The sequence below is a fragment of the Anabrus simplex genome, chromosome 6 (genome assembly GCF_040414725.1).
Source record: "Anabrus simplex isolate iqAnaSimp1 chromosome 6, ASM4041472v1, whole genome shotgun sequence".
Classification (NCBI taxonomy): domain Eukaryota; kingdom Metazoa; phylum Arthropoda; class Insecta; order Orthoptera; family Tettigoniidae; genus Anabrus; species Anabrus simplex.
Window position 1 is genome coordinate 267,404,600 of NC_090270.1, and position 20,446 is coordinate 267,425,045.

The 20,446-nt window shown below is 37.9% G+C and overlaps 1 protein-coding gene across 2 annotated transcripts in view; it reads right to left on the bottom strand.

Annotated features, from left to right (window-relative positions):
* Cse1 (chromosome segregation 1) overlaps positions 1–20,446 on the bottom strand; it is a 296,434-nt gene that overhangs the window by 67,150 nt on the left and 208,838 nt on the right. For both annotated transcript variants that reach the window (XM_067150404.2, XM_067150403.2), the window contains exon 18: positions 6,920–7,087. In XM_067150404.2, coding sequence (XP_067006505.1) covers positions 6,920–7,087 — 168 coding nt within the window. The remainder of the gene's footprint in view (positions 1–6,919; positions 7,088–20,446) is intronic.

Below are 20,446 nucleotides of genomic sequence, written 5' to 3' on the forward strand. Positions count from 1 at the left end.
ACAAAACCTACGCCCTAGTTAACGCACATGCTCCTACAAACGATAAGAACAAGTCTGATCCAGACGAAGTTGATAATTTCTGGGACCTACTTGTTGAAAAATTAAACAAAATCCCCAAACACCATGTCAAGCTTCTTTTGGGTGACTTCAATGCCCAACTACAGTAGGTTGTGATTAGAAGTACAAGAAAGTTATAGGAAATTACCCTGCTCACAAAATGGTCCTACAGGAAACAAGGTACCCAGATGAAGAGATTTTTGAATCCGAAGGCTACTGATTTTTCAAGAGCGAAGCGCAAAGAGGAATCCTCAATGGAGCTGTGATGCTTGGAACCGCGTTTGCTGTTAGAACCAAGATCCTTAAATCGGTTGCAAATTTCGAACCTTTTCCATTTCCCAACGGCAAAAGACTGGTGTCCATTTGCGAAAGTCACAACCTGCAGGTCATGTCGACCCACTTTCGCCATCTACCCAGAAAGCAAATGACGGCGTTCTCCCGTCCAAGCTCTCGGAGAGTTCCAAATTGATCATGTTGCAATCTCCAGGAGAAACAGCCCTGAGATTATGAATGTCAAGGTAAAGAAAGGCATCAATGTGGCCTCAGATCACTATATGTCTCTTATCAAATTCAAACCAATTCCCGCAAACACAAGGAAGACAACCAAACAGATCACACGCTTCAACAATGATAAACTTCGGCAAAGGGTCGAGGAGTTCCAGGAGAAGGCTAGACCAAATGACTGTGACTTTAACAACGCCAAAAGTCTCCTTGTTGAGGCCGCCAAAGACGTTGCAGAAATCAAGAGAAGCAAAAAGCAAGCCTGGTGGAATGGTACCTGCGAATCAGTCCTCCAAGAAAGACTCAATGTGTGGAAACAGTACTACTCTACGAAATCAGAAAATGATTGGGAAACCTACAAAACCCAACGTGCCCAAGCAGCTAGGGTATTCAGAACTGAGAAACGTAAATACGAAAACTCTCATTGAAAAGATAGAACAAAACGTTAGGAAGAATGAAAGCAGAGAGTACTACAGAGCCTTCAAACACAAACTCACTGGCTATAAACGACCATCTCTATGCTTTGAGCCAAAGGACAGCACACTGGCGACATCAAATGAAGAAAATTGCAGCATTTTGGCGGATTACTTCCAGAATTTACTTAATTGCTCTAAACCGCAAAGCGCTATTGAGACCAAGGAACCCTTACTCAGGTACCCAGATTCCAGACCACCCGACAGAGATGAAATCAAGTGCCACATTGCCCGTCTCAAAAATAACAAAGCGCCGGGGGAAGACTCAGTAGTAGCAGAACAATGGAAATATGCCCCAGAGGAATCACTTGATATCTTGCAAAAGCAAATAGAAGAAATTTGGAACAAGGAGACCCTACCCGAAGATTGGAAAATAGCTTTGATCCATCCATTACACAAAAAAGGCAGCATGAAGAACATCAACAACTACAGAGGAATATCTTTGCTACCCGTGACTTACAAAATTCTATCACTTGCCATCCTGGAGCGTTTGGAAGCACAAGTCGAACATCAAATAGGTGAATACCAAGGAGGGTTCAGAAAAGGTCGCTCAACAGCCGAACAGATCCAAAATCTCAAAACGATCATCAGATCGTGTACACTAAGGTCCAAGCAGTATGTGTCTGTCTTTGTGGACTTTAAGAAAGCGTACGACTCCATTGACCGGGAAGTCCTGCTAAACATCTTAAATGAATTTGGAGTTGATTTGAAACTGCTGGCATTAATTAGAGCCACCCTGACCGATACAAAATCCAAGGTGAAGTTCCACGGATGTCTCTCGCATTCCTTTGACATCAAAACAGGAGTCCGACAAGGTGATGGGCTATCCCCGATACTCTTCAACTGTGTTCTTGAAAAGATCATCAGAACTTGGCGGGTGAGATTACAGGAAACCAACTATAGTCCATTGAGAATAGGAACCAAATCCAAGGGGATCGCAACAGACTGCTTAGCATTTGCCGATGATATTGCTGTTCTCTCAAACGACATAGAAACCGCTAGAGCTCAAGTTGAAATTTTAAAGGAAATTGCCGAACAAACTGGTTTGCAGATATCGTTTGAGAAAACAGAAGTAATGACTAACATCAAAGAGGCTCCACCAAAACTCCATACAAAATACGGGGACATCACCCGAGTAGACAAATTCAAATACCTGGGTGAGATCATCATGAAAAATGGACTGGACAAAGAAACACTTCAGGAGCGAGTACGCAAACTGGAAATAGCCTACCAAACATCCCGCACAATCTACAACAAAAAATGCCTTTCCCAAAACACCAAGATACGTCACTATGAAACAGTTCTGAAGCCAGTAGTTCTATATGCAGCCGAAACCCTGTCTCTAAATGCCAACAAAGGACTCCTTGAAGAACTGGAGAAAAGAGAACGCAAAATTGTGAGAGGAATCTTGGGATCAAAGTACAGAAATGGAATCCATCAAAAGAGATCCAACAAGGAAGTCTACAGCAAAATAGAGAAAATTACTGACACAATCAGAAAAAGACGGGCACAATTTTTACGGTCATCTGAAAAGAATGGACGGAAGAAAGTTAACTAAAGAAATCTTTCACTTTTTTGATTCAAACCCCAAAACCAAAATTCTCTGGTTTAGAAATACTAAAGTACTGACACAATCAGAAAAAGACGGGCACAATTTTTACGGTCATCTGAAAAGAATGGACGGAAGAAAGTTAACTAAAGAAATCTTTCACTTTTTTGATTCAAACCCCAAAACCAAAATTCTCTGGTTTAGAAATACTAAAGAAGACCTGCAAATGCTACATATCTCAGCTGAAGACGCCCTTAACAGAGATCTCTTCCGCAAGAAAATATTGACGAACGGGCTAAACCGAGATGAGCAACCGAAGAGAAGACACGGTGCCCCTTGGACAGAGGAGCGTAAGCAGGCCCACTCACAAAGAATGAGGAAAATTTGGGCTCTAAAGAAGGCCAAGTTCAGTGTCAAATGCAACAAGACTTAACGTGGTCCTTGATGGCCCCAGCGAATTATACATATATTTTATTTTACATTTTATGGCCTACATTGGACCACTCTAGTCAATTAGACAAAGGATTTCTTGATTTCCTATCAGCCCAATATTTTTTTCATTCCGAGACATGCTGCCTTCCTTTGTTCTGTTGAAAATACCCTTCAATTAGACCTTTTATTGATCTTGGTCTGTAGCCTGGTGTCTTAAAAGTATCTTAATTTTTTCTGGGTTTTTTTTGAGATCGTTTATTGTTATTTGTAATTCTTTAATATCCTCCTTAATTTCTGTGATCCATTCTTCTGCTAATTCTGGTGACAGGTATTCTGATAAGATGCCCAAAGAATGATATACCTTTTTTTCTAATCCTGCTCAATACTGGTTCTATTTCCTTATAAACTGTTTTATTTGATGCTATTCTCCATTGTCCATTAACTTGATACTGTTTATTTATGCATGTTCTAATTCTTCTTCTTTCTATCTTAAGTATTTTGTCTGTTTCAGCTGTATTAGTGGTTTTAAAAATGGTTTCACTAACATAAGATATTTCTGGCTGTGTGACTGTTTTATAATGTCTTAATTTTGCTGCTACTGATAAGCTTTTTTTATTGTATGTAGTCTTGGTAATATAATATGCTTTGTTTAATTTATTCTGTTATGCCAAGCTGGTTTCTCATTAAGATTATAAGTTATGATTTCTCCTAAATACTTAAATTTATCAACAATTTTAATTTCTTGTGCATCAATTGTTATTTTATTTACCAGTGGGGGATGTGTAAACATGATCTCAGTTTTTCAACGGGTATTGTAAGATCTCTTTTTTGTGCTGTTTCCTGTAGAAATTTAATCTGGTGTCGAGTTTCCTGAATATTGTTGGACAATAGAGCAAGGTCATCAGCAAGTCCTAAACAGTTTAAACTTAAATTTTGTTTGGAGCTTCCAACTTTTATGTTCTTTGGGTCCACCTTGTGCCATTCCCTTATTATAAATTATAATGCACAATTATTGTCTTAAGCCTGTTTTAATCAAAAATGGTTCAGAAAACGCTCTTCTTAACTTTACTTTTGATATGGTATTAGTTAAAGTAAGTTCTGTCAGTTTAATTAATTTAGGATGGAGTCCAAAATTCCGTAAAATTTTTAACATTGAAGGTCTACTGTATGTATAGAATCATATGCCTTCCTAAAGTTAGCAAATGTTAATACTATAGGCTTGTTTTTTTTTCTGTAGTATGCCATTATTAACTTTTGAGTGATGATCTGTTCAGCACAACTTCTCCAGGGTCTAAAGCCTCCTTGGTATTCTCCTAACTCTTTTTCTTTATTTGCTAGTTGCTTTACGTCGCACCGACACAGATAGGTCTTATGGGGACGACGGGATAGGAAATGGCTAGGAGTGGGAAGGAAGCGGCCGTGGCCTTAAGGTACAGCCCCAGCATTTGCCTGGTGTGAAAATGGGGAACCACGGAAAACCATCTTCAGGGCTGCCGACAGTGGGGTTCGAACCTACTATCTCCCGAATACTGGATACTGGCCGCACTTAAGTGACTGCAGCTATCGAGCTCGGTAACTCTTTTTCCAGTTGATCTTTAATCCTTCCATATAAGATCTTGGAAAAAATCTTGTATGTGCAGTCCAAGATAGCCAATCCTCTATAATTATCCAGATTACTCATATCCCCTTTTTTATGAAGAGGGTGTATTAAGGGTGTTGTCCAATGCTCTGGAAACAGTTCAGTGATCCAAATTTTTGTTAAAGCCACGTGTAAGGAAATCCGAACCATATTTCTTGAATATTTCCACATCTCTACAAAAACCTGGTCTTCTCTTCAACCCTTATAATTTTTAAGTTCTTTAAGTGCTTTTTCTAATTCCTGAAATGTTGGTAGGTCTGTGTTATTAAATTTGGTTTTTATTGGAGTATCTGTATTAATTTGTAACAGTTCCTTAGGTTCTTTACAGTTCAAAAGTTTACTGAATGTTTTTGCCATATTCTCAACATTTTCACTACTGCTATGTGCCATTTTTTCCATTTTCATCTTTCAACATTAATGTAGGAGCATATTTCTGTAGTTGTCTTCCAAAAATGTTAAAATAGTTTCTAGAATTGGTGTTATGATAATTAACTCCAATGGAGTTTATTATATCCTTAATGAAATTCTCTTGTAATTTTTCTAATATTTTGTGAGAATTTCTTACCCGATATTTTTCAGGTTGATAGCATTTTCTTCTGATTTATGAGCTTGGAACTTTAGCCATGCCTGATGTCTCTCTTTATGAATTTCATCACATTCTGTCGCCCACCAGGCATGTATCTTACGAGGGTTCAATGGAGCTAAATTTTCACCTTGCTTTTTGAGAACTGGGATCAATTCTTCAAGGTCATCTGTAAGTTTTATTGTTTGTGTGACTTTCTTATATTTGTAATTTTTTATTAACTGGTGTGTGTCACAATTCCTCTTTACTTTATTAGTTTTGATATTCTTCTTCTTTAGTGGTGTGAATTTAAGTTTAATTTTGACAATGTAGTAATCACAACCAGTATCTATTCCTCTTAAAACTTTTACAGTATAAATTTCCTTATGAAAAAATGTATCCATACAAACATGGTCTAGCTGCCATTCCTCTTTCCTCCAATCAGGATGCTTCCAAGTTTTAAGCTTGTTTGGTTTCCTTTTGAAATATGTTGATTTAGATATGCTTGTAATTTCCAATCTGCTATTTGTACCTGTAACCTTGTTATTTCACTTAGTGAAAAGTTTGTTAAGTTTGTCATTTGAAAAGAAATACAACCTCTATTTAAAATTTTAAGTTAATCTTTTTTTTTTTTTTTTTTTTACTACTTGCTTTACGTCGCACCGACACAGATAGGTCTTATGGCGACGATAAGTTAATCTTTGATATAGTAGATAGACCCATTGACCCTGCACCTTCTTTCATCTCTCTGTGATCCACAAACTCGGTAACAGTTTTAAAGGTGAGAGTTGTATTCTTGGTGATACTGCTTAAAAATCAGTTATAGAATTTATTACTTTTAAATTCACTATAAATCCTGTTTCAAATCAGGGACATTGATTCTAAACTTCTCGGTCAGGTATCCCATTATAAATTCTATAACCTTGTGATTCAAAAGGTTCTTCCATCATGTTTCTCATTTCTTGAAGGGCCACTATTAAAATATTTGTTTATCTAATTCATCTGTAAAAGTCTTAAGTCTTCCAATTTTACAGAGAGAATTAATACTGTGTGTTGCAATGTAGTAAATTTGTTGATGTTTAATCCTCTTAAGTTTAGTTGGTTGGAAATGCTCCGACTCATTGCCGTCTCTCAGTTGGCTACCCACCGAATCCGAAGTAGCCTTCTCCTGAAGCCTGATTGGACAGGACGGTGGAATTATTTTCCTAAAAGACCTTGCCATATTGACTATTGAAAGTAATGAACCTTAAGTGGAGCAAGCTCAGATTTAGAACTATGGTTGTTAACCACCAGAGGTTGTTGTATATTTGGTCCGCGAGAGCTATTTTATTTTGCTCAAGTCTGCTGGCCAGCCGGTGAGGACCTTCCTATCCACCACCTGGGATGCGCCACATTGGAGTTTCACCTCTCCGCCTCTAGAGAAGCCTGGTAGGGTCTTTCAAGTTGACGCTCTATAGGTGATCTGCGCATCTATGAGAACAGGGCCCTACCTATGATTAATTCTAATGCTGAAGACTGTGCACACACCCAGTCCACATGGATAATCTACTAAAGAAGAGTGAAATGCCAAGCCTGAGATAGGTGTACAGTACTCTCTTTAATAAAGACTAGTATTTTCCCTTTCTTATCTAACTGTTTTGAAATATTGATCTTCTGCTTTTCCCCGTCCCCTCCAACAATACTAGCCTGAATAGATAGATACTCACTGGGGCTGTATGCTGTCCACCATAGAAACAAGGTTGGATGAGCCATACTTGATTGCATACAGGCAAAAGAACACTAGCAGACCTTTGACAAACTTGGTTGTCTTAGTGGAAGAAAGACGCTGGAACAGCAGTACAAACACCTGCTTCATGTATGGAGACAGCGCATCCCTGAGAGAAGAGAGAAAAACATCATTAGTTTAAAAAAAAGAATAAGCTGAAAATGTTTCTCAGAGTGTAGTTTAACTAAGATCACATCTGCTGAAGTTATACGTAGAAAGATAAACACATGACTAGGAACACATAATAAGATGAACACGGCAGGTCAGCATCAGAAGATGGAGAAAAAGAAAAGCAACAGAGTACAAACATGAAAACACAAAGGGCAAGGACATCTCCATATCTTAATACAAGGTCAGACCAAAAGTTTTCCGGACTATTTCTGTTGACGAAAAAGTACGTTACGTACTGTACCTAAGTTTGAACACCATCTCTTTCAAAAATAGTAACTCTGTACACAATGCACCTGTCCCATTGTTTCTCCCACTGCTAAACTGTGGCTTGGAAGGAATTTTGCATCAACAAGTCCAGATCCTTTTGCTATTCAATTTACTGCAGTCAAGTTAGATAAGCAGGGTCTCTGCTCAGGTGTGGCTCATTCTTGCCTTCTTTGGTCATGGAGATGATGTGCTCTTCCAATGTGATGACTGCCACTTTGTCTCAAGATTGTACCTGTAGACCCAAACTCATCACCGGTAATGATCCCGGATGTAAAGGATGGTTAGTCCGCCCACAGAGATCTTGGCACACTGTGACATGATATTCCTTCTGCTCAGGGGTCAGCGATCAGTGACAATCTCAGAAGCAACATGCAAGATGTTCAATTCTGATGTTAGGATTGTCTGCACTAATCTATATGACACATCAACATGTCTGCAATGTCGCTGATCATCTTCCGACAATCCTTGCACATAAGTTCCCGAATTAGTTCTACATTTTTGCGGGGTGGTGAACCTGGAAGGTCTTCCAGATTGCTCCTTGTCTTCAAGGGATGTTCTTCTACCTGGGAGCCACCTGTGCCAATCAAAACATTGCGAGCGACTCAATGACTCATCACTGCATGCTTCACAAAGCATGTTCAATGTCTCTGTGGTCAATCTGCCCAGTAAATTTCAAAGCTGACATATCTTAAATACATTCACAACAAATATACAAACATATTTATTACAAAACAAATGATTTAGAACTTGCTTAGCACCAGGCATTTTTAACCATTTGAGTGGCAACTCGCATAAATTGCCAGGAGCATAATAAGAAATAAATTGACAAGAGGGTCCACCTTTTCAATATATAAAGTAAATGATATTACATCAGTCTTGGGACTAGTTTCAGCCACTTAGTGGCCATCTTCAGCCAAATAAAAATTAAACAGATTATGTGATAAGTAAAACATATGTATACCAGACAAAGACAATGTTGCAGGAATAATTATAACATTCAATTACATATAATAACAAAAATTATGGTTGTGATCTTCTTGTCATAATATGATGTCTGTAAGTTGACTTAGGACTTCAGGCAAAGAAGTAAATCTCTAATGTCTGATGTAGAACAAACACTGACTTGCTGGAGGAAGCAGGTAGGCCATGTAAACAAAGGAGATGCCTCTTGCAGCCGCTCTTAACTTGGGAACAAATTGCAGCTTTGTCTCACTCCTTTCTGAATTGTTTCTTCTTCATTTGCACTTCAATATGGAACAAAAATGAAATTTACAGCTTATAATTGCCAGAAGCGTGATCACGCTCTTCTCTCTAATGCATTATTACCTGGCATAAAGCAGATTGCATTCTTTGCATGTTACTGTAAATAGACATGACACTAATAGGTGGTGGTTGTGATTATTGTTTTACGAGGAAGTACAACTAGACAACCATCCTCTACAAAACATTAATCAAAGGAGAAAAAAACTGAAGGGGTATGCCACTTCGGCCAGAGAAAGACAAGGGCCATGAATGGTGGTTGCAAAAGAACAAAAGTTGACTAAGAGAGGTCGGATAGGATAAGATGAAAGTGAGGATCCTGGCACAAGTAAGTGGAAGCAATGTCAGGAATCAGCTGAGGGCCCTGTGGTCAACCACCATGCTCTTCTCCGGGGCCCCTTATAGCCAGTCCACCACTTACGACAGGCAGGGGATACCGTGGGTGTTATTCCACTGCCCCCACTCACTTGGACGTGATACTAAGAGGGCTGAATATTAATATGACATGAATATGAGACAATAAAGTATGATATTTTCAAATGCAGAACATAACCATGTCATGGCAAGCTTTTTATGTGCAGACATTGGTATCAAATGGGCAATACATTGATTCAAAACAGTGTACTAACATTGTCAACAATCAGATTGGATGTTTCACAAGCAGTATTTTCACATAATATGCACAAGGATAATAAAAAGGCACGTGTTATTAATTGCATTACAGCTGTCACCAAGAACAGTGAAGAAATCAGTGTCTTGCGCTTTATTCGTGGTCAAATCCCAATCCCAATGGATAGTTTATAAGTAAGAGTAAGAAACATGAAGTGGATAATACAGAACCCAGTGATTCAGAGAAACCTAAAAAGAAGTATAGGAAATGTGATGAACAGTATTTGGACTTCAGTTTCGTGGTTTTTGTCTGTACTACTGTTCAGAATGGAGAAAGGTCTTGCCAGACAGCGAGGCAGTGCTGTGAGGTGTGTACTGGTAAGCAGTGGATCAGAGTGATACAGTGCTGACGGAACTCTGTGTGTGTGTGGACGACAAGGGAAACTGAAGACTGCTGCATGTGTGCGCGATAGTTGTACTGCATCCACACTTGAATTATGAATAGAGCAGCCACTTAAAAGTTATTCAGTGGGCTGTATCGTGAACTGCCCTAGGGCTTGAGTGACAATTTCAGGACTATGCATAGTGTAGTTGTTTAGACTGTAAGTGTCTTAGCGAGGAAAAATGGCTGCCAGTCAAGTTGAACTTCGATTTTCCGTTGTATAAATGCTAATCTAAGATCATCTCTTCTCGATCTAAGTTCAGATTTGACTGCTGAATCTTTGTTGATTAATCTCCTTGAACCTAGATCATTATCATTCATATTAAACAATGAACTAGACCTGAAGACTTTAGAAGTGTTTTCTTGTATCTTATCTGCGTAAGATTAAGACAGTGAGGATTTCTCAGAGGAATTGGAAAGCCATATAGAAGATAAAGAGATACTGACTGGAGATTTGAATGCACGTGTGGAAAGAGAGAGGTAAATGCCTTTCTTGGAGAGTAAGCATGTTTAGACTATCTTTGTCTTCATGTTAACGCCAAACATTGGCTTTAGTTATGCTATATTTTCTAGCGGCTGCACCGAGTTTCATAACCATTAAATTAAAATTCGCATCATAAATTCGAAGAGAATCCATTGAAAATTTGCTGGCAATACCTGTTCCACGTCTCTACAATACAACGATCCATCAGTAAAATATTCTTTTTTTTTTTTTTTTTTTGCTAGGGGCTTTACGTCGCACCGACACAGATAGGTCTTATGGCGACGATGGGATAGGAAAGGCCTAGGAGTTGGAAGGAAGCGGCCGTGGCCTTAATTAAGGTACAGCCCCAGCATTTGCCTGGTGTGAAAATGGGAAACCACGGAAAACCATCTTCAGGGCTGCCGATAGTGGGATTCGAACCTACTATCTCCCGGATGCAAGCTCACAGCCGCGCGCCTCTACGCGCACGGCCAACTCGCCCGGTGTAAAATATTCTTGTCATCTATAAAAATGTTACTTTTACTAAAGAGTCAGGTACAACCGGCTGCCGCTAGACGCATGCCCCACTTCCTTGCTTCGGATGACTTCAGCAGCTAGTGATGTATAATGAAGACGCAGATGCTGAAGGTCAACGAGTTTACTGTACTGTGGTATGGCCATTCCGCCCTTGAGTTTTTCACACACGCACATACCTCACAATTTAATCTTAAGACTTCTTTAAAGCATCCTTGTTGCGCGCAACTGAATGCATTTTTTGTACATTATGCATTTTTAAGCCATCTTTGTTTTCACGCTAACGCAGAACATTGGCTTTAGTTATGCCGTATTTTATTACAGCTACAAAATTATTCTTAATTTCTGCGTGTTTAATAACCATTAACTTAAAACTGGCATCATAATATCGATGAGAAGTCCAGCCCCACGGTGTAGGGGGCAACGCGTCCCCCTGTCACCTGGCGGCCCCGGGTTTGATTCCCAGCCGGGCCAGGGGTGTTTAATTGAAAATGATTAATTTCCTTGGCCTGGGGACTGGGTGTTCGTGTCATCCTTAACATTCCTTTCCTCACATTCAACACTTTACACTTCTGCAATATCCAAATACACGCAGGTTCATAACATATGGTGCAAATAGGGGCAAAAGATCTTTGCAGGTCGACGCCCCGAACAAATAGCATTTTTTAAAACATAAAACAAAATCAACAAGAACCCACTGAAAACTTGCCAGTAATACCTGTTCCACGTGTCTTTACAATACGACGATCCATCACAAAAATATACCTACTGTCTGTAAAACTGTTAATTTTACTAAGTGTCAGGTACAGTAGATGCCATATAACTCTGCCACTGAGTAGCCACAGCCTTCCTAAGAATGTGAAGGCTCGCATGTTTTGATGCCATTCTGCAGATTAGAGAAATGTTTTTGTAGAAGCTAATACAGGGACATTTGTTTTTTATCTATTCAGGGAATTGTCACTCACCCGGTCGCCGCGCTGCGAGTCTGTCTCCTGCCAAGTAGAATGTCATTCTCTCTTCACTATTACCAGAGAATTAGTGACGTTACACAGAGGAGTTATGCAACCGGCTGCTGCAGCTAGCGATGTAGCCTGTAGGCCTAATAAAGTTGCGGACGTTGAAGGTCGAGTTTCATGTGCGCACTGGCGAGGGGGGTGTGAAGGGAAGTAACCGTGGTAGATGCCAGTGGTGTTTTTACTGTTAGGGCATGAATGCAAGATGACCCTTGATCTTTCACATGAGATTCTGAGGAAAAAGTCATCTTGGATTCGGAGAAATACGGTAAATGAAAAAGGAGAAAGGATAAGTACTGACTGATTTTTGTAGGAGGAACCAGCTCATAGTTGGAAACACACAGTTTAGGAAGAAAAATAGTAAGAAATTTACCAGATATAGATACGGAGATAGAAGAATGAAATCTGTGATAAATTATATAGTGGTAGAAAAGGCACAAAGCAAGTACCTGCTGAATGTTAAAGCCATGCTGTAAGATGCCCTTGGTGGGGATCATAGGGCAGTGATAGTTAAGTTGAAAGTTAAAAGAAAGGGATGAATTAAAACGTGGAAGCTGAAAGGAAAGTATGTGCAAAAATATTCCTACGTGAGATAACACAAGTAGACAAAACACAATGGTTTAAGATTGAATGTGGACTGAGACAAGGAAGTGTTCTGTCATAGTAACTGATGATATCATAAGAGTAGCAAAAGCAGTACACGGAGGAAGATAAATGAACATGATGTTATTTGCTGATGATATTGTGATTTAGGGCAAAGATGACAAAGAGGTTCAAGAACAGGTAGATATAGTGAATGGAAAGATTCATGAATGTGGACTGAAGATCAGTGTGGAAAAGAGGAAGACAATGGTGATGACAAGAGAAAATAAAGAAGGAAAGGTCACATTAACCCAGGAACGACAAATTTTATTTTTCTATGAACTGATTCATTTTATCAAATATGAAGATATTCATTGATGGGAAGCCAAGAAAAGTATGATCATGTAGATTGGCTGTATGGGTTGTCAATAATAGCCTGGTGCCATATGGTAAACTTATGCAAAGTTCTGTAATACACTTCATCATCTTCATTTCCTCATATCCAGCTCCTGCCGGCTTGGGGTATTTATGGCACTTCTCCATCTTCCTTTTTCCTTCCACCATTCCTCTTCCACAATCTTGTCCCAGTCTAAATATCGTCTTCTTATGCCGCTCTTCACTGATTCAATCCACCTTGTTCTAGGTCTTCCTCTCGCTCTCTTGCCTTCGCACTTTGCCTTCAGCATCTGTCTTGGAATTCTATTCTCCTCCATCCTCTTTACATGTCCAAACCACCTTAGTTTATTCTTTTCAACTCTCTCATTTAGCTTTCCTATCCCAACTTCCTTCCTAACATCTTCATTTCTCACTCTGTCTTTCCTTGTCTTTCTTATCATACTTCTTAGGAATTTCATCTCCCTGGCTTGAATTCTACTCTCTTGCCTGCTAGTCAAAGTCCAAGTCTCAGCTGCATAAGTCAGTATTGGTACATAGTACATTTTGTACATTTTACTTTTCCTTGGTACTTCTTTGCTCCAGACAAGTTTTCTTGCACTTTAGTAGAATGCATTACTCTGTTGTACCCTCCTGCTATCTCCATGTCCATCCTAGCATTTTGCATTAATTCATTTCGTAAGTATTTAAAGCTGTCCACAATTTCCAGACTCACACTTCCAATTTTCACAGTGTCCTTTCCTTGCCTTTCCCCTCTTGACATCACCACAGACTTGCTTTTTCACTGAAATGATTTTCACGTCATATCTCTCCATTTTTTCGTTCAGTACATCTAGTTGTTGTTGCACTTCTTTACTGTTCTTTCCCAAGATCACAACATCATCTGCAAATAGCAGTATCTTCATCTCTATCTCCACAGGCTTCCTTTGTTTCCTTTACAATTTCATCCATGACCTAATAAACAAAAGAGGTGACAGCACACTCCCCGTCTTAGTCCAGCCTTATTCCTAAACCATTCTGTCTTTCTTTCAAGAACAGCTAGATATAGTGAATGGAAAGATTCATGAATGTAGACTGAAGATCAGTTTGGAAGAGAGCAAGACAATGGTGATGACAAGAGAAAAGAAAGAAGGAAAGGTCATATTAACCCAGGAAAGACAGAGATTTTATTTTTCTATGAAATGTTTCATAGCCTATTAACCTCTAGAGGGTGCGTCCCCGGGTGGCAGATAGTGGGGGACCCTACAATTCAGTAGGGCTGATTGAAATACCCAATACAACTCACGGGCGAACAGGCAGCCCAGTTCCTGGAGGCTTTAAAATACTGGGACACTCTCTCTCCAGGGGTCACAAATATGGAGGGCCCCAGCCCAGGGTATGGGTGAAGACCCCAACAGCATCAGTGGTGGAGAAGGTAGACTACGGTATGGCATTGGTGGCGGAAGAGGGGTAACTTACCTGAAAATTTATTTACAGAAATTTATAGGCTCATAACATTTTAAAAATTATATTCATACAATACTAGAGGTTGATCGTCTGATCAATAATCAAGAGTCTGATCGTGGTCAGGGTTTACAATTCCAGATGTGATCTAGAAAGGTGATGAATTAAATATATGATAAAAAATGAGATTGTGCAGAAAGTTGACGGAAGAATTCTTTTGACAATTATTAATTAAAAAAACACCAGATTGATGGCCAGTGGCGACTTCTGTCAAATTCAGTACTTTACAAGCAAAGTGAATCAATCATTGACACGATGCAAAAACGGAGGAGTGCATTCTTTGGACACACATACCGCTTACCAAATACTAGACTCCTGAAACAGCTTTGATTTATTTTGGAATAGTAAAACAGAAAACACATGGTTTAAAGAAATACAAATGGATTTAGATGAACTGAAAATTACTAAAGATCAAATTGAAAATAGAGAAGAAAAACAGACTCTAAATTACACAAGACTATCACTAAAAATATCGCAGCGTAAGCAGTATGTTAATTCTGCAGAAAAACAGGCCGCAAGATTATCTAGAATTAAGAAGTTTTGGGAAAGAAACAAGTTGTCAAGTGTTAAAAGTTGAACTTATTCTTTGAAGACTTTGTTGTATAAGGTTTGATTTTGGTGCTCCTATGTGGGCATAAACAGTGTAAATAAATAAAATACACTATTAGAGGACACATTCTGTTCCATAGAATTTGTTATAAATATGTCAGATGATGTGTCTCGATCTGTGATTGCTCCATGCGCAGCCCGGGTACTTTTTGAATGTCTACTTTACAATTTGCATTACCTCTTAATTATGTGTCAAGCAAATTTTTGAAGATTTCTTTATTGTGACCTTGATATTTTATGAACTATTTTGTAGTTTTAGAGTTATTGTTGAGTGTTAATTATAAGTTTTAGTCTTAGATTATTTTGTTCAAGAAGCTTTGTCCTTCTTGCAATCCATATTGTCTGGGAAGTAGCAGATAAAGTAGCAAATAAAAGAAAGTGATAATGGTATGTATTTACACATCACCCTAAAGATATGCTGTACAGTAAAGCCTTGTTGAGACGTTTCAGCAGGGGCAACAAAAATAAACATGTTAAGCGAGAAAACGTACTACTGAATATATGAATAAAAACTATCCAACAGGGATATGGAAACAATAAATACGATTTTTTCCAACAGGAAGGTATTTTACGTCGTGTATCTGCGAGTATAGTGAAAACTATATCTACCATTTCTCAAGATGAGGAAAGTATTAAAAGGTGTGAAAAACACAACGGAACAAATATCAAAACCTTTTCTGCTGGGGCTTATAATATAACAAGTGCAATGAATGGTGTGAAAAACACCAAACAAATATGAAAACATATGCATGGGGGCCAATGAAAATATACAAGTATTATTGCAGATCACACTCTTTCTAAAACAAATGTTAGTAGAAGCCTTTTATTTCGGAGCAGTGGGTTATTAAACATTATTTTCTGGTCACACTCTTAGACAATGAATTGGAGGTTATACTTGGCCATGTGCGACTGTGACAGAATGACTTTACAAGGAACTAATCTCATTTTGGTCCGTATTGAAGATACAATAAGTAAAACACTTTCAAGATTAAAATTATTGTGTCCACCTTTTCAATACAAATATATATTTTTAGTGATTAAATTCTACATGAATTAAAAACACCAGTTAGGGACATGTTTCGCCCTAGTTATGGGCATCTTCAGCCTAATACTAAATCTTAAGGGCAAGAATTAAAACTATAAACATCGGAACTTAATAGTAAACTTAACTTAATACTAAATACAATGGTCTTATGCTTTTTACATAGTTTACAATATGTACATTAACTTTGCCAGAATTTACGAACAATGAATGAATTTATTTTATAATGACTAGACATCCAAATTGCAGACTGGATTGATCACAGCGTGAATTGGGGTTTCTCAAATTGTATTGACTAGAGATATATCACAGCGTGAGTTGGGGTTTCTTCAACTGTTATGGTCGCCTGAGTCGTAAGTATTGTTACAAAACCAGAACCTTGGTTAAAGTCGTTCATGTTAGGGTATGAATCAGTTTGAATATTCCTTTAGAAAGAAGCATGGTTATGTATTAAGGTTGAAGCATGTATGTTGGAAAATATTGCTGATCGGATAAAAATTTTGGAGTGAGTGTTGCAACACGGACGAACGATTTGAAACTCACTCCCCCCCGCCGTTACAGCATCAATACTACACTAGGAGTAGCAAGCCTAGTCGTTCAGACACAACCGGAACAATTGGTCCCAGCTAACGTCAACAAGACAAGTAAGTTCATGTGATAAACAGTCACTCTGCAATTATTATCATATTGGATTCCACTTTCATCATTCTAATTCCCCGTTTTTTCTCTTATCCAGTTACAGACAACTCATATTCCCCCCAAGGTTGAACAATGTACCAATGGGAAGTTAACCAACAAGAATGACGTAGGTAAGGTAAGGGTTATTCTGCCCGAAGGCAGGTCCGAACCTCCGCAGAGGTGTTCCTGAGACGGAGTTTACGTGCGGTAGGGTGGCCAGTTCCTTTCCGCTCCTCCATTCCCTTACCCCCCACCAACAGCGCGTGGCAACCCATCCAACTCCTGACCACGCCCAATGTTGCTTAACTTCGGAGATCTCACGGGATCCGGTGTTTCAACACGTTGGCAAGAATGACGTAATATTCCAAAAATTTTATCCGATCAGCAATAGTTTCCAACATACATGCTTCAACCTTAATAAATAACCATGCTTCTTTCTAAAGGAATATTCAAATTGATTCATACCCTAACATGAACGACTTTAACCAAGGTTCTGGTTTTGTAACAATACTTACGACTCAGGTGACCATAGATCTCTAGTCAATACAATTTGAGAAACCCCAATTCACGCTGTGATCAATCCAGTCTACAATTTGGATGTCTAGTCATTATAAAATAAATTTATTCATTGTTCGTAAATTCTGGCAAAGTTAATGTACATATTATACATACTGTACATATTGTAAACTATGTAAAAAGCATAAGACCATTGTATTTAGTATTAAGTTAAGTTTACTATTAAGTTCCGATGTTTATAGTTTTAATTCTTGACCTTAAGATTTAGTATTAGGCTGAAGATGCCCATAACTAGGGTGAAACATGTCCCTAACTGGTGTTTTTAATTCATGCAGAATTTAATCACTAAAAAATATATATTTGTATTGAAAAGGTGGACACAATAATTTTAATCTTGAAAGAATGACTTTAGCCGCCATTTTGAAAAACTTCGACCAAGTCAAATCGATCAAGTCAAAGCTCAAAGGTGCAAGTTCAACACATGTGACCTCTGCATGCTTAACGATGTGGATGCCAGTCAACATTCTGAAAGATTTTAATATTGTCTTCATAGGTATTCCACTCTGAAGAAAGTTACAACTGGTGCCAAAGGGCCTTGTCCTCAGTCCATTTTTATTCATTCTGGCAGTCAATGATTTATCGCAAAATGTCAAATGTCATGCTCATATATCGTATGCGGACAATACAACATTAATTACAAAACATCAGAGCATCTCAGGTTTGCATCAGATATCACAGGAAGCTCTTGCAACTGCAATGCATTGGTTTTCATCCAATAGGCTGTTGTGCAATCAGGATAAAACTCAATTTCTCACATTAAGATTATCCAAAGACATAGAAAGTCAGTCGGTCAAACTTTTGGGTTTTCATAGTGATGCCAAATTGAACTGGGAACACACATTGAACATGTTTGTAAAAAAAATATAATGAGTGGCCTATTTGATATGGAAATTGAGGGATTTAGTTAGCAGTGACTACCTAAGGATGGCATATTTTGGTCTTTTCCATTCACACATTACTTATGGACTGTTATTATGGGCGCATTCTTCTTACGTATATAATATTTTTCTAATACAGAAAAAGGTTCTTCAAACAATGTGTAGAGCTGGTGCAATTGGCCATTGTCGACCTCTCTTCATTAAGCTTAAAATACTAACAATTATAAATTTGTATATTTATATATCTTTGACATATGTTAAAAACAACATAAATTAATTCAGTACCAGGGAAAACATTCACCTTCATGATACTCGGGGCAAAACAGACATTGACATCCCAATTCACAGGCTGTCAAAAACTGCTCACTCACATAAAATCAGTTGTTTTAAGATTATTTAATAAATTACCACATTCTGCACGGTCCACTCCTTTAACTAATTTTAAAAGAAAAATGTATGATTGGTTAATAGAAAATCCATTTTATTATACCTCTGAATTCTTAGAAATGCATAATGTTAGTATAAAGTTTTAATAAAATGTATATGTTCATTTAGCCTTAGTAATATTAAGTACTAAATTATTATCAGTTGACAAAGCCTATTTCATTGTATATGGTCAATGGCAAATAAAGATTCATGATTCTTGATTAGAAAGGAATTTCACTTTTTCCATATCCGTACCTAGGCTATCACAAGACAAATATGCACTACACTAGTCAATTTCACACAATTGTGTTCCTAATCCAGATATAGGCTACCGTATCACACAAAAAACCTTCACTGTAACAATCAACACAAAATTAATTTGTAACTTCTGAATGGAATACAAGCACAAATAAGCTAACTTTTTCGTAATCATGAAACTGTGGAGACAGCTCTTACACGAGTTGAAAATAAAGTTTGTTTCACAAGGGATGACAAAGAACATTTTCAGGGCTAGGAAAAATGTGATTGTACTAAGCGGTAATAGCGAAAATTCGTGACGGAATAAGTGAGGTAATTTTTATATAGATTTAATATGATGAGAATCGGGACTTCGAATTTACAATGTGCTAAGCGGAAAAACATGTTAATGAGGAACGCACTAACGATGTTCTACTGTATATCATTCCAACTGTCACTGACTGTCACCAACCAGCCTAGTGAACCCGAAAACCGGGGATTCAACACTAATCTTGATCATTTTGGATATTATCTTTTTCATCCCTTCTCACATCCCATGGCGATGGTGGCTAAACTTGGATTTAAATGTCACCCAGTGTGTCACTATTCATCTCAGCGACCCGGAAATTGTAGATTCAAAACTAATACAGATCGTTTTTGGTTATTTTTACATGATTACAGGTAATGAACTACATTCCGGTTCTGTATTGACTTTAAATATCTAAGATAAAATTCTGAAAGAATTTAATTGTATAAAGTCCACCGGTTCAATACAAGTTTGCCATGTGATAAATGGGGTGTCTAAAAAGCTACATAGGACATGTTTCGACCTAGCCTAGAGGTCATCATCAGCTAAAATAACACAAAGATGAAAGACACATACAAAAACTGCAATACATATAAACTTTAGATAAAATACAATCAAAAGATGTAATGAAAATCTATGTTTAAAATGTACATAGATTCAATTTTGGACGAATTTAGTTGTAACAGGTGTGGGTCCAACCGTATTTAATACAACTATTGGTTGGCTGGAGGAAATAATTAAAATTGTAAGACTGTTAAATGATGTACTCTTTGTCATGCTTCTGGAAACAAAGTGAAATTTTAAAATCCATACATTTCTTCATGGAGAATATAAGTATAGCCAGGATCTAAAAGTGAAAACAAAAAGCCGAGTGTGAGAACGAAAAAATGAAGTAGAAGTAAAAGATAATATGAAGAGTTGCAAATATATTACTCACTTCCTCTTTTCTCCAGCCCTGTGCTTGTATAGATCGGGTGAGGGGAGGGAGAGTGTATGGAAGGATGGGAGGACGGACCAATAATGCGTGTTCCGACAGACTTAATTGATCTTTGCTTCAGATCTTTTTCGATTATTGTGTAAACCAGGATGTTTGTTTTTTCTTCGATTTCGTTAAGATTATGGATGGGATTGGATTTTTGATCAAGGTTTATATAAATATTTTCTAAAATTTTTAATAAAGTTCCCTTTTTTGGTTATATGTAGGATATCTAGATCTATGGTGGAGAATGAGGGATTGTCATATATTTCATAGCGGAAAATCTTCTGTATTTAGCTGCATTAAAATGTTCTTTGTAGCAGATTTGAAAGTTCCTCCCAGTCTGTCCGATATAACTAGCGTCACACTGGTTACATGTCAGCTTGTAGACACCTGATTGCAAATGTTTGTTGGATTTGTTAAATGTGTTTGTGTTATAGAAAAGTTTACTAGTGTTGTTAGTTCTAGGGGCAACACTGAGGTTTTTTTTTTTTTTTTTTTG